The sequence below is a fragment of the Galleria mellonella genome, unplaced genomic scaffold (assembly GCF_026898425.1).
Source record: "Galleria mellonella isolate WM207_F2 unplaced genomic scaffold, CSIRO_AGI_GalMel_v1 utg65, whole genome shotgun sequence".
NCBI classification, from domain to species: domain Eukaryota; kingdom Metazoa; phylum Arthropoda; class Insecta; order Lepidoptera; family Pyralidae; genus Galleria; species Galleria mellonella.
Genome location: NW_026442138.1, coordinates 652575 through 666824, shown reverse-complemented (window position 1 = coordinate 666824; position 14250 = coordinate 652575). Strand labels below are relative to the sequence as shown.

Here is a 14250-nt window from a genome sequence, read left to right as displayed (position 1 = left end):
TTCGCTATAGAAATATTACAATGTGAAATCATATTCCTAGAATTACTATGTGACTGTAAACATTTCATAGTAGGTATGGTTTAAATACGCAAATTCTAGATGTAAATTTTTTTTTAATGTTTATTCAAGTACACTTAATAATAAACATTTTTTTAATAGGAATTTTTGTATAAATCTTGGATATGGCGTGAATTTACTGGGTACAGAGGAATAACACCCGAGTCCTCAGGAATGGCAACGCATGGGGGGTATCATGGGCGAAACAGTGTACTCTGTTATGTCCATGGTACTGCTCATGTCTATAGGCGACGGTTACCACTTTCCATCAGGTGAGCCGTCAGCTTGTTTGCTATTCTAGGTTGTATAAAAAAAAACCTAGTTCGGAATGCAATTTCAGCTAAGAACGGACAAGAAACAGCTGTTGCTTTTTTCAAACAAAAAAGTACAACAAAAAAAAACTAGATAAAATGACTATCACAAACTTCGCCTTGTTATAAAAAAAGCTAGAACGCTACAATCAATCAGTATTCTTGAAGACCAGTCCCTACTAGCAGCACACGTTCATACTAATTTTATTAATATGAAAGTGAGTATATTTGGTAACTATTGACATATTAATGGCTCAATCAATAAATAAATATAGAATACTGTTACATCCTGTTCACTAACGATAAAATCGCTATCAATGTGCTATTATAATTATTATTATAATACACTAGAGTAGCGAGAAAAACATTATAATCTGCAATTAATAATTTCCACTGTTTTAAAATTGGAGAATCCCTTAACTTTTTTTTTTACAACACGGGGGCAAACGAGCATGCAGCTCACCTGATGGTAAGTGACTACCGCCGCCCATGGTCACCCACAACACCTACGGCATTGCAGGTGTGCTGACGGCCTTTTAAAAAGGAATATGTTATGTTGTCGTATCGGTTCGAAAATACTGTTGCTGGAAGTTGATTCCAAAGAGTGGTTGTGCGTGGGAGAAAGTGTCTTGAAAAACGCACGGTGGAGGACCGCCACTAGTCCAGATGGTTGGGATGAAATTTTAGTTTATGGCGGGTTGTACGATGGTGAAAATCAGCAGCTTTATAAAGCTACGGTGGCCTAGAAAAATGACAAACAAATCCAAGCTGCTCGCTACGAAAATTCAGAGCTAGACTCAAAGTAGTTATAACTTGCTGAACCCCGCCCCTAGCGTCTACGCCCCACCTACCCAAAATCGGGTGCCAGGAGGTACGGTAAATATATAATTATTTCTAGAATAACTTCGTAAAATTGAGAGTGCTCAAGAAAATTAACTCAAAATGACACGGCCATTTTCTGCAAAATATCACATATAAATTACTGACATTTTTTTCTTATATTTTCATTCTAAATTGGAATTATGAATCGAAAACTTGGTCCAATTTCTAGTCACCTTGAGTATCTATCATCTCGTATGCCACTGTCTTGAGCGTCTTAGTTTTCCATGGTAGAATTATCAGTATTTTAGAACGTAATATTTAAAGCTATGGAATCGTCGTATATGTAAGACAAAAATCTTTAACACAAATTAGTATGAAGACCCTAACCTCTGATATAGGAGTAAAATAAAAAAGAGACAACACAAAAAAAAAAACAATAATCGTAAAATCCAAAGGAAATCCGGTACTGCAATGCAGTATTCACAAAACATCGACAAAGTCACCACATGCACAGGCTCTAGAAACTCTCAACAGACAATCACAAAGGCTGGATCGTGACAAGAGAACGCCGGGGACAAGAGTGGATTAAAAATTACCGAGCAGCTTATAGCGGCGGCTCTTTCTAGGTCAGCGGCGGCTCCAGGCCGACATATCGACATGTGCTCTAACGTTGCGTAATGTGTTATTTAGATAATTTTAATGATCACAACGCTATGTACACGTTGTAATCAGCTCCGACGGCTACGACACTATTATTATGTATGTAATATTGATAAACATTTATAATGAGCAAATGTTTTTTGATGACAGGCGTAGAGGTTTTTTTTTTTTTGTTGGGTGAAAATGGTATGGTAACCCCGCCTGCGCTAACGGGATACGCTGGCGGAGCACCAGTGAAGGGTGATAGATGAGAATGAAAACAGGCCAGTTAGCCCATCATGATGAATTCATCAGGAATTTACCATGATAGTTTCCAGGGGGAACTGCGAGGAGGTCGACCTGTTTGTGTATATTACTAGCAATGGGATTCTCAGTCTCCATTACTTACAATCCCTTTCTCCCCAGGCGTAGAGGTTGCCACCTCTTAGAAGGAGCGCGCAGTGCATCCAAGTCTACAATGGCGAATACGGCTATTGATTAAATGTTGTGGTCGTTAAGCGGTTTATTATACTGCAGTGATTACCAACTATCTTAACGTGGTTGGTCAATAAACAAAATTAGACAAGAAATACTAGATGACGGTGAAGTCGAATCTTGTGGTTTTTGTTGATTATTTTGTAATTAAAAATAATTTGATATACAATTTTTAAATTGGACATTGGTTTTTATTATACTATGTATTTAGTATACTTCACATTAGAAGTAACAATTAATACTCGATCTTTTCCTTAATGAATCATAACTCGCACGATCCCAATATTTCTTGATAGTATGTGTTCTTAACAAAGTTGTACAATATAAGAGAATAAATACAAAATTTATGACAAATATTACTATAGCGGTAAAAAATAAATAACGCCTTAACACTTAACATAGAATCCAAGTTCTATGTTATACACGGAAAACATATCAATACCAACATGTTATTTAGAGTATCCGATTCAAAAAACAACAAAATGTTCGGGGCAGCGAGATTCTATCATTATGCAGTTTAACACTTATACGTTATACAAAATATTGACCTAATATTAATACCAATCTATTTTTACTGTATAATGAGGCTACATCAGTATTAACTTTACATTGTTGTGTATTTACTAAATTCTAATTGTGTACACAGATGTTTATCTAATATCTATTAACAATAATTAAAGTTAACTGACCGCCCGCGCGTTCTAAATAATGACATCATACAAATTACTTTGTAATATCATAACCAAATCTATAGTGATGTAGGCTTAATATAAACTAACACCCACATTTAACATTGAGTTCAACGTCACAGCTACTTTTCCTTGCGTAATCCCCATTAGGAATGTCGTATTTTAAATATACCAAGCACCACTGGAACAAAAGTTATCCAGAAGTATAAAATATTAAAACATTTCGCAAACGAGGACATTTCACGCGCAATTTGCTCCTCGAGTCCTTTAGAATGATTACAAACTTAGTGCTAACTCGACCGCAGCAGGACGTCAGATGATTGACATTTGACTGCTCCCCAAGCAGAGCCAAAATTGTTTAGGTAAAGATCTTGGTCGTCCCAGCGTCTGGCTGACCTAACTTTGACCTGATACCGACCTATTTTGGTCAAAAAGAAATGGGCGTGTGTTATCTATGACTCTGAACGCTTTCATCGAGTTCCAATTTTAGCGGAGCACTATTGCTAAAGATGTTCATAGCTTGCGTCATATGTCTACTTTTAGGTTAGAAAGTAGCTTCGAAACAGTAGTGTATTGGAGGACGACGTAGGTTTTTTATGCAAAACTGACGGCCCACCTGTGTTGTATTTTGTTAAATCGACAAGTAAAGCTACTGATTTATTAACACATCGTTGATATTTTAAATTTAGTAGTGATTTATTAAAGTTATAGCAAAACTTACTTCAGTATCGTTTTTTTTTAATGGGTGACAATGGAATGGTAAGCCCCGCCTGCGTTATCGGTATACCCTGACGGGGCATCAGTGAGTGGTAACAGGTGACGATGAAAACAAGTCCGTTAGCCCATCATGACGAATTGCACTAAAATTAACCACGATAGTTTCCAGAAGAAACCGCACGGAGGTCGACCTAATAGGGTGTATTGCTAGTAATGGGATAATGAGACCCCATTACTAACAATCCCTTTCCCCCTCTTCAGCATCGTTAGGATATTGGAGGTATCACATCACAAAAGTTAATATAATAAGCAAAGCAAATAAGGAACAGCACATTTTCAATTGCCAAATTTCCTTCAGTATATGCGAATAGTCCGATACAGCTAATACCTAAGCTACCTAAGCCTAACCAGCTAAGCTATACCGACAGATGTTACAAAAAAATGTAATCGTTAACTTAGCAGAAGCTAATTTACTTAAAGTACGTTAATATCAAACATCCGACGAGCTGAAGAAACCTATTCATTAATGCTACACCTAGTGATTCGTCTGTGTACCAAATTTTATTCAAATTTGGTAAGCTCTTTAAGCATGATTATGTAACAAACATCCTGGTGAACATCTTCAAGAACTTTCACTTTTAGGATCGTATTATTGCAAGTTCCAAATTATGCAGTACATTTTTTATAATGCTTATTAGAAGGACGATATTTGAAATTTAAATTATCAGCAGTATTTAGTCGTATAATTAAATATTTACAAATGTATTTAATCGTTTTATAAACATACTAGCTATTAACTGCGCCTTTGACAGCGTGACTGAGATATAGTCGTCTTTGTAGCCCATAATCCTTCTCCATCCTATATAATACGTGTGTACCGATTTTTTTTTTTTTTTTTTTACAAACTTAGAATGGCAAACAAGCTGACGGCCCACCTGATGGAAAGTGGTAACCGTCGCCTATAGATATGAGCAGTACCATGGACATAACAGAGTATGATGATGATACCCCCCTATGTGTTGCCAATCCTGAGGACTCAGATGTTATTCCTCTGTACCCTGTAAATTCACGCCATATCCCATCCTTCAAACCGAAACACAGCCATGTGGAAACACATCTGCTTCACGGTAGAAACATGAATGGGACAGAGGTATCCAAGCAATTGACTTTTGTACAAAGTCTCCGAACTTCATAGTGAATGATTCAATAGTTAAGACGCTAAAAAGTAACAAAGAAACTCACTTTAACATTTGTAATATTAGTAAGCATACTATGAGAGCATTTGATATTTTGCTATCAGCTAGCAAAATATCAAACGCTCTGAGTCAGCTAAAGTTGCAGTTATATCAAAGCATACCTACCTGATGCTGTTTGCATAGTCATAATTTCTTATGAAGTAACTATGATCAATTTTTACACGTACGCAGTATGACGCAATTGAGAGGAAGCCTTTTTGAAAGCAGAGTGTGTGTAAAATATCCATTTTTTTAATGCAAATTAAAAAAGGCCAAAAAGCTGATGGCCCATAAGTGGTAACCGTCGCCTATATGTGCAGTATCATGGGCATAACAGAGTATACTGTTTCGCCCATGATTCACGCATGGGGGGCGTTGCCATTCCTGAGGACTCAGGTGTTATTCCTCTGTACCCCGTAAATTTACGGCATATCCCATCCTTCAAACCGAAACACAGCTATGCAAATACAACTGCTTCACGGTTTAAATACGAATGGGACAGAGGTACCCTAGCAAACGACTTTTGTACAAAGCCTCCCTCTGGTAAAATAAAGTAAATAAATATGTTCGGCAGAGTAAAGTTATTATAATGTATCTGCTGTCTTGTGTTTAAGTTAAATTATATTTCTAAATACAAGTTGACCGTTTAGTTTCATAAACTTGCGAAGACAACAATAAAATATAACGTCCGCTCAAGGACCACCAGTGACCGAGTGCGGTTCGACGCGATTACGTGATGTAATCACTACACGCTGGAATATATTAGAAAAATATTTATGTCTATTAATTTATTTATGAAATATACTTATGTATTGAAATAGTAAAGTTGTATGTAGCGGACATTATATTTTTTATGTTGCCATTTAAAATATTAGTATTTTATATAATTTGACAGTTTTATGAAACTGTTTCGTTGTATTCTTGACTACATTTTACCGGCGACTTCGTCCGCGTGACCGGATATGTTCTCTGATCGAGATTAAAAGTAGCCTGTGTCATTTTCCATCTCACATATTACATGTATAGTAACATTTATAGTTATTGTTTTAGTCGATACAAGTAACTATCAAAATCAATTTCACATTTATAATAGAGAAAGATGGAAACTTTGTACAAAAGTCGTTTGCTTGGGTACCTTTGTCTCATTCGTGTTTCTACCGTGAAGCAGTTGTGTTTGCATGGCTGTGTTTCGGTTTAAAGGGTGGGATATAGCAGTGAATTTACAGGGTACAAGGGAATAACACCTGAGTCTTCAGGAATGGTTTTTTTAATGGATGACAAGGGGAACCGGAGAAATCAACCTGATAGGGTATCTTGCTAGCAATGGGACTAATAGTTCGGATTACTAACAATCCCTTCCGCCACGCATAGGTGGTGTATCATGAACTCTGTTATGCTATTATATCCATGGTACTGCTCATGTCTGTAGGCGACGGTTACCACTTTCCATCAGGTGGGCCCTCAATTTGTTTGCCATTCTAAGTCGTATAAAAAAATATCAGTAAGGATCTAAGATCATTTATTATCAATTAGTACGGTACACTTAACATATTAACAGGGTGGTACAATTCAATATCATCATCATCATCGTATCAGCCTTAACTGTCCACTGCTGAACATAAGTCTCTCTCTAGGGGGGTTTTATCAGTAGTTGCCACGCTCGGCAGGCGAGTTGGCGTTTGCTGTAGCAGAAGGGCAATGAATAGTTGAAATGCTGCTGTTAAAATAGTTCCAATGTTAATTATGTACTGATTAAAAGTTATATAAACCAGATTGTTATTGTAGAAATGCCTGTCCAATGTTCAACAATTCTACATTTTCCAATTAGCATATAATATATATGAAATATACGCGAATACAGTTGCAATTTTCAGGGAGAGTGATAAGTTATTAATTAACATTACTTTTTTCAAAAGATTGAAATCAGACCTTTTAACCAATAGTACACGATAATTCAATGCACTTATACATATGTATATACATGTATTTATCAATTTACTTATTTATGTATTTATTTATTTATTCAAAATTTGTGTATATTTGTTGTATTTTTATTATTTTTACCGGTACCTTGCCTGCACTAGATTACCCGCCAATTAACTATTTTCTCTCTAACTACACTGGGTTGGCTGGAAGAGATCTCTTTCGGAGATAACCCCTTCCTTGCTAACAATTTGTTAAACTCGCTATATGTATTGTTCAAGTGCAATAAAGAATATACATAATTATATTCAGTTCTGCCAACAAACTGAGGGCCTACCATGAAATGTTTTCCGAAATTTCGGAACCGAACGAAACACAAGTTTGATGTTAAAATTACATAATACTTACAGTTTAAAAACATTAAAAATATTAAAATATTATTCCTTTGGACTTTTATGGTAGGATTAGTGACGAACGAAATGTTAATCTCCATTTACTGGGCCGTATTAGGTATGAACGAAAACACGAAATTGAGTCCGAAACTTTGGAATTTCATTTTATGGTAGGCCCTCTGTTATATTTTACGATGCCACGAGTGAACCATCTCGACGAGGTAAATAACTAACATGAATTGTGAATGCATTTCACTTCATTTTCATTCGATTCGTAAAGTTGTGACGGAATTTTTTGTCAGCAGAAATAGTTTGATCTATATGCGGGATCACACGTCATTCAGCATGCCACCTCGTTTTTAAACGGCATCCTCATTTTGGCACGGGAATCATATCCGCGGCGACAATTAATATCAATTGATGGGCCGTGCTGTGTTTATGTTGGTTTTCTATTATCAATATACGTTTCCATCTGGGTCACTGAACAGTCGGTGGTTTCTTTTAACTGCTTGGTATGCGAGTGGAGAAAAACAGCTCGCCATCGACAGGAAGTTCATCCTTATGTCCAACAGACTAAATGATCGCGTACAGCGCGCAATTACAGATGTTTTCTCCCACAAACACTCAGGTTATGGAATGTGCTCCCTGCCGAGGTTTTCCCAAGAGACTACAGCATTGGGTTCTTCAAAAGGGGGGGTAAAGAGGTTTCTTCAGGGTCGGCAACGCACACGTAATACCTCTGGTATTGCAGGTGTTCATAGACTACGGGAACCACTTACCATCAGGTGGGCCGTATGGTTGTTTGCCACCTCAGTGGTATAAAAAAAATGTTTATAAATATGTTTAAATCCATGACTGTAATCTTACGAGGCATTGACTTGGACATTATCCTTTCAATTCTATTTAATTCAGAGACGTTAATAGTTGTGGCTGATATATGATACTACTTGTTCTCATTTACGCGAGCCCATTTGAAACTAATATAAGCGAGGATCTTATCCTTATCCTAATCTCACAAATTACAATTACCGGTTTACATAATTTACAATTTTGCTTCGCAAAAAAACCAGTATCTTTTATTGCGGCAAAATGAGTGTCTGACTAACACGTGAGTAAACACACCTTATCGATTGCAAAAAAAGTGGAATCCGTATAAAAAAATATAGCATGGCGTACACGAAAAAGACTATAGGCGAATCCAGAACCTGGCCGTTTTTGGAGCCGCATTATAATCAACTGAATTTCACGCGTTGGCGTAAAATAATTTCTCTATTTTGGTAAACATATTAAATTAATATTTCACGATTCAGAAATTCAACTTTGTCCGTCCGTTTCGTTAATGTCTATTAACATATTCACAACTAAATATAACTTAATAAAGGACACGCTGCCTATTTTGCGGCTCTCATGCTTTATTAACTTGTTCGCATCGCGGATTTTGTGTAATAAGCCCGTCTTTTATCACGGGATTGGGACTGTAGCCATTTATTAAAATGGGTTCCCAAACGGAAATTACTACACTTTTGTTCACATCGTCTCCCTTTATAATGAAAATGTTGGAACTGTTAATTGACTGAAACAAATTAGTTAATTTCTAAGTGGCCGTTCAAATAACTGATGCTATAAGTAATGGAAAACATTTAATTGAATAAATTGAAACCACTAATCAATTTGATGAAGCACTGGAATAGTTTGGACCGTTCATTGGTTTGCTAGTAACACCAGTTAGAAGTGGTCCAATAGAAAACGTGTTTAGGTCACACGGGCCGGTTGGAGCGGAACATAAATTGTCATTCATTAATCTAGTCCGAGTTAATCAATTCACTGCATTCTTTAACGGTGCGTCGCCGTTGAAAAGAGCAAAACTTTAAGGCGTGGTTGCACAAAAGATCTCACGGTATAGACCTTGACGCGCCATGACAGTAATCATTCAAATGATGTAAACATTGCAGCCGAGATAGCTGTAGAGGTTGCACAAAAACGCCTGGGAGTCGACTCTGTACGCTTATCGATACATCAAATGAGATATAAGATTTTAATATTTTTTTTTTTCTGCAACGACTAAATCTCTGTATAATATTTTACTTACACGCATAGGATACAGGTCACGAAAGCAAACATTCTTACATAATCCGGATAATGTTTGTTTGTTTGCTACCTCTCGGCGCCATCATAATTCGTTATAAAATTTAGCATACACGTAGTATTTGGCACGGGGTACGACATGACCAAACTTTTTGGGTTCTGCTTTTAAAAGTGAGTTGTTCCCGAATGTTTATTATTATTATTTCATCCGTTAACTGTCCACTGCTGAACATAAGCCTTCCCCATAAGGGGAGTTTTGTCAATAGTTGCCACGCTTGGCAGGCGGATTGGCAACCGCAGTTAGCCTTTAGAGATGTTTTAAGAAGGACGCTGCTGCCCATTCCTCGCCCTCCCTTAGTCGATTACGACACCCACGGGAAAGGTAGGGGTGGCCAATTCTATGGCGGGACCACATGGCCAAAAATAATATTCCGAAAGTATTTCACGTGAATTTATATACAGTAATTGTATAGTACATTAGTGTGCTACAGCATCAAGACTCCCTAGGTTAGATAGCAAACTTAATAATGAAGTACATAAAACAAAGTGATATGACGCTGAGACTTTATAAAGTTTATTTTCGGGGTTTAAAGCGACGAGATTTTAGGTATATGATATCTACATATCTTATTTTACTGTCTACTTTTAAAGATCAACGTTTCCATTTGTATATATGTCGTGACTTCTCCTATTCCCATTATCTGTTCGATTAAAATTAATTAACAATGGAAAGTTAGAAAGTATAACGAGTGTCCTTTTATTGGGCCGGGACCAACAGTCGTAATCCGGGAGAGGCCGACCCTATTAATGAAACAAACTGCTGCAGCCAACGATGATATTAAAACTTCTGATCTTCAAGTTTAGAATCCTTTTTAATTAACACTGTTGACATTGTGGACGAGCCATTGATAAACGGTTTTATGTATAGCGTTATATAATTTTTTCAGTATCTTTCAAGACGTTCTCTCTTGCGTCAAAATATGGATTTTAATAATAGTGTTCCACAAAAAAAAAAAAAACAAGCAATTGTGGCAAAACCACTTATTTTGATTTGAAAAATAAACTAGTAAACTGATTTTGAAAAAATTTCTATGGGTCTAATCCAGCCTTTCTCAAATGGGGCGATAACGCCCACTTGTTCACGCTGTAGGCCTAAAAGGGGGCAGTAAGAGACCCAGAAAAAAAAAATGGGTGCGTTGTGTAGAGGCTTGGGGGGTGATTTGTTGATCTTGAAGTAGTATATAGTAGTATAGTAGGGGAAAAATTGGGGGCGCTAAAAAATCATTTCTTCTCAAAGTGAGCAGTAACAAAAATAAGTTTGGGAACCCCTGGTCTAATCGGTAAATATATCCTTTCAGATAAAAAAGAATTTTCCAAATCGGTTTACAACTGACGGTTTACAGTTATGAGGTGACAAACAAAAAAACTACAACCGAAATGAGAGCCTACTTCTTTTTGAAGTATAAATTAATTCGATGGCAATATTTATTTGCATGTTACGCGATATCTTTATTAATACTAAATTTTGATACTGGTGGTTGTTTTTGTAATAGATAGGTCCTAGCAGCCGAGATTGCTGTCAAATTGGCCCCATATTATTTTGTCACAATTGAAGTTGATGCTTTTTTCGAACAAAAACACTGCTGGGACCATGGGACTGGCAAATAAACTAACGGCCCACCTGATAAATGGTAGCCGACTATAGATATTAACAACTCTACGGATATCCCCATGGGGGTCATTCGTTGTTATTTTTAGGGGCTGAACTGTCGTAACTCTTGTTGATTAAGCTGATAGAAATAATTACAATATTGTACTTATTTCCATTATTATTACACGAGACTGGTAAGTAGGGATGGATTATTATTCCCTACTTTCCAGTCTCTATATATTTATAGCAATAAGAAAAGGTTAAAGTTACATTTTCTTTCGTTTGAGTCATAATCTTAATTTTTCATTTTTACAATTGAACTGTCAAACCTTAAAATCATTTAACTAAATTTCTATTGTAGGTAGTATATTCATTTATTCATAGTGTATGTATTTATGTAATATTTTATTATGTATCTTAATATTTTATTTAACTGTATATTTGTTTATGTACACTAAATATTAATAGTTGTAGCACTTCAGCTGCCCGCTAAACAACATGCTCTCTAACTGCATTGGGTTGACTAAAAGAGATCTCTGTCAGAAATAAGTCCACCCTTGCTCACAATATTTATAAATGCATTAACAATGTAATTTACAAGTGCAATAAAGAATATAATATATATGTTAGTTACAATACCTACATATATATTAGCCGAATAACGAATATGTTAAATGTCTGTTATCCAATATTTATTGATGAAATGAAGAGGCTGATCGAAATTAATATAGATATCTGACTGGTATGGTGATATCGAAGTGGGTGATGACCTTTATTCCGCCATCAATGTCCAGAGAAACCCAGTATATAGATATTGGAGCAGTACCGATTATACCGATGCCTGTTTGAACGAACTTCTTATCGTTCAAACAGTTTCTGAATTAATAATAATAATAAACTCTTTATTGCGCACAGTAGAGATGTATACAAGGAGTATTTATATAGAATGTGCATATACACAAGGCGACTTTATCGCTAAAAGCAATCTCTTACAGACAACCTGGCATAAAGAATGGATAAGTACAGAGAGAAAGGAGATGGCGCAAGTCAGACACAGTAAATACATAAAAGGAATCAAACAAAATGCAAAATATTCTAAATATAAAAATAAGATTACAATACATAAACATACATATATAATATAAATAATAATACATAAATATAAATATACTAAATAGATCAAGATAAATCACACATAGTAAACATCAAAGCAAATTAGAGAGATAGATAATGAGATTTTACCTGCCTCTTGAACGAGGCAAGAGATTGCGCTGATCTAATAGAAAGAGGTAAGGAGTTCCAGAGACGGACAGCTTGGATAGTGAAAGAATAGGAATAGAATTTAGACTTTAGTCACATGTATGTATAAACATAAAAGGAACGCGTGCTCAAACACGACACAGTCAGTGACAATTATGATGCCCTATAAATTACAAGGCATCGTACGCAATTTACATCACAAGCGTACATAATTCGATTCCGGCCACGCAAATTGGTCGAGTTTCAGCTAATTCTTGATTATGTTTATTAACTGTTTTTGACAAGGATGGTTTATTATCATATGTACCATCGGAGGTAAACAATTTATTTAAATTATAAAAAAAATGGTAATCGATACATATGTAAAGTAAAACTCAAGGTGAATTACGAATTAAAGAATTTAATATTATAATGATTTGTGAATCACTTACGAATTTGAAAGGTAACGGTTTGTGCGATAAACTTCAATGATAAAAATGATTTAATCAGTTAACATGTCATAATTATGTATCACTACAAGTTGAAAAATGTTTACATATTTTAAACCAAGAAGTGTTATGGGAAAAGTATGCGACCGCTCTATGTATCATCATAACATACTTACATCATGTTATGTAGTCGTGTCTAGTGCTGATTTTGTTAACCCATGTTAGTGCCATTTATTTTTACTCATATCTACTTAGACGTGTTGATGTCATTTACCCTTGTCTCTAAAAAAGACTATCTCGTTCAAAAATTATCCAATTTTAATATTTTTTTTTACAGCACTTTTAGTTGCAATGCGCACGAGCGCGATGCCGCTCGTCGGCACTCAAAGGGTTAAGTGCGAAATGTCTCCGTCTATACGAATTTTTAATTAGAATAATATTATTTATTTAGAAGTGTAGTGTGTAGGTCCCGGCATAGAATAGGTCACCCCTTCCTTTTCCCTCCGTGTCGTAAGAGGCAACTAACGGAGTCTATGGTGGAGGGATGAGCAATAGAGTTCATCTTAAATATCACCAAAAGTCAAATCGCGGTTGCCAACCCGCCTGCCAAACGTGGCAACTACTGACTAAACTCCCCTTATTGGGGAGGCTGTGTTCAGCAGTGGACAGTAACAGTTGATACAACAAATTCTAGCGAAACTTCACAAGGACAAGATATTTTATAAGTACCCTTTTCAAGTTTACAAGCATAAACAGAAGTAAGAATATTTTTAGTAAAAAAAAACTTACCCGGATAAAAATCGTGAGACTTGGACATCTTGACTCTTGCACCGGTCTCTTTCTGTAGTTGAGCAATGGTTTCGCCCCCTTTGCCGATGATGGCACCAGCCACCATCGAGGGCACGAGCACCTTGAAGTGGTATGTGGGCTCCACCGCTGTAGATTACACATATAATTAAATAAATCGCCAAGTTATCACTAAACGAGTACTGTGTTCATTACAATTCTAATTACATGGAAGACTACATTATAGCAACTACATAATTTGAGGTAGCAATAAGTCAAAATTTGTTAAAGGTGAGCAGTGAAACAGCAGGAGTCTCTCAAGGCAATCCTATGCTTGGTCTTTATCGAGGCGAGGCTGTTGAAATAGGTAATAAATCAAGTTGAATTACGGCTGGCAACAACCTTAAAGTTTTTGGTGTTATCCATTATGATTAATAGTAAATCGAAACTAATATTGATAGTATATTTATAAGATACCGAACAAAACTTTATGATGAGAATCCGAAGGTTAGGTACTTTATCTAACTCTGTAATTCACACAGTACTCTAGTATTTTTCTGAATAAAGTTATAAGTATGAAACGAAATAAAATGTTTGGAAGTTGTGACCAATAAAGAACCATAACGCCCAATGCTATTGTTTTTCGAGAACTAGCGAACAAAGGAATCGATATTGAAATATACAAAATTTCTGCCTTCGGTCACTAGTTTTAGTCTGTATGAATAGATGTGATGTGCATTTATGTCAAATTTAACCACAC

General features: G+C 36.0%; 1 protein-coding gene across 6 annotated transcripts in view; it reads right to left on the bottom strand.

Annotated features, from left to right (window-relative positions):
• The window catches only part of LOC113519859 (RNA-binding protein Pasilla), a 95169-nt gene that overhangs the window by 45773 nt on the left and 35146 nt on the right, over nt 1-14250 (bottom strand). For all 6 annotated transcript variants that reach the window (XM_052900563.1, XM_052900567.1, XM_052900565.1 and 3 more), the window contains one exon: nt 13494-13640. In XM_052900563.1, coding sequence (XP_052756523.1) covers nt 13494-13640 — 147 coding nt within the window. The remainder of the gene's footprint in view (nt 1-13493; nt 13641-14250) is intronic.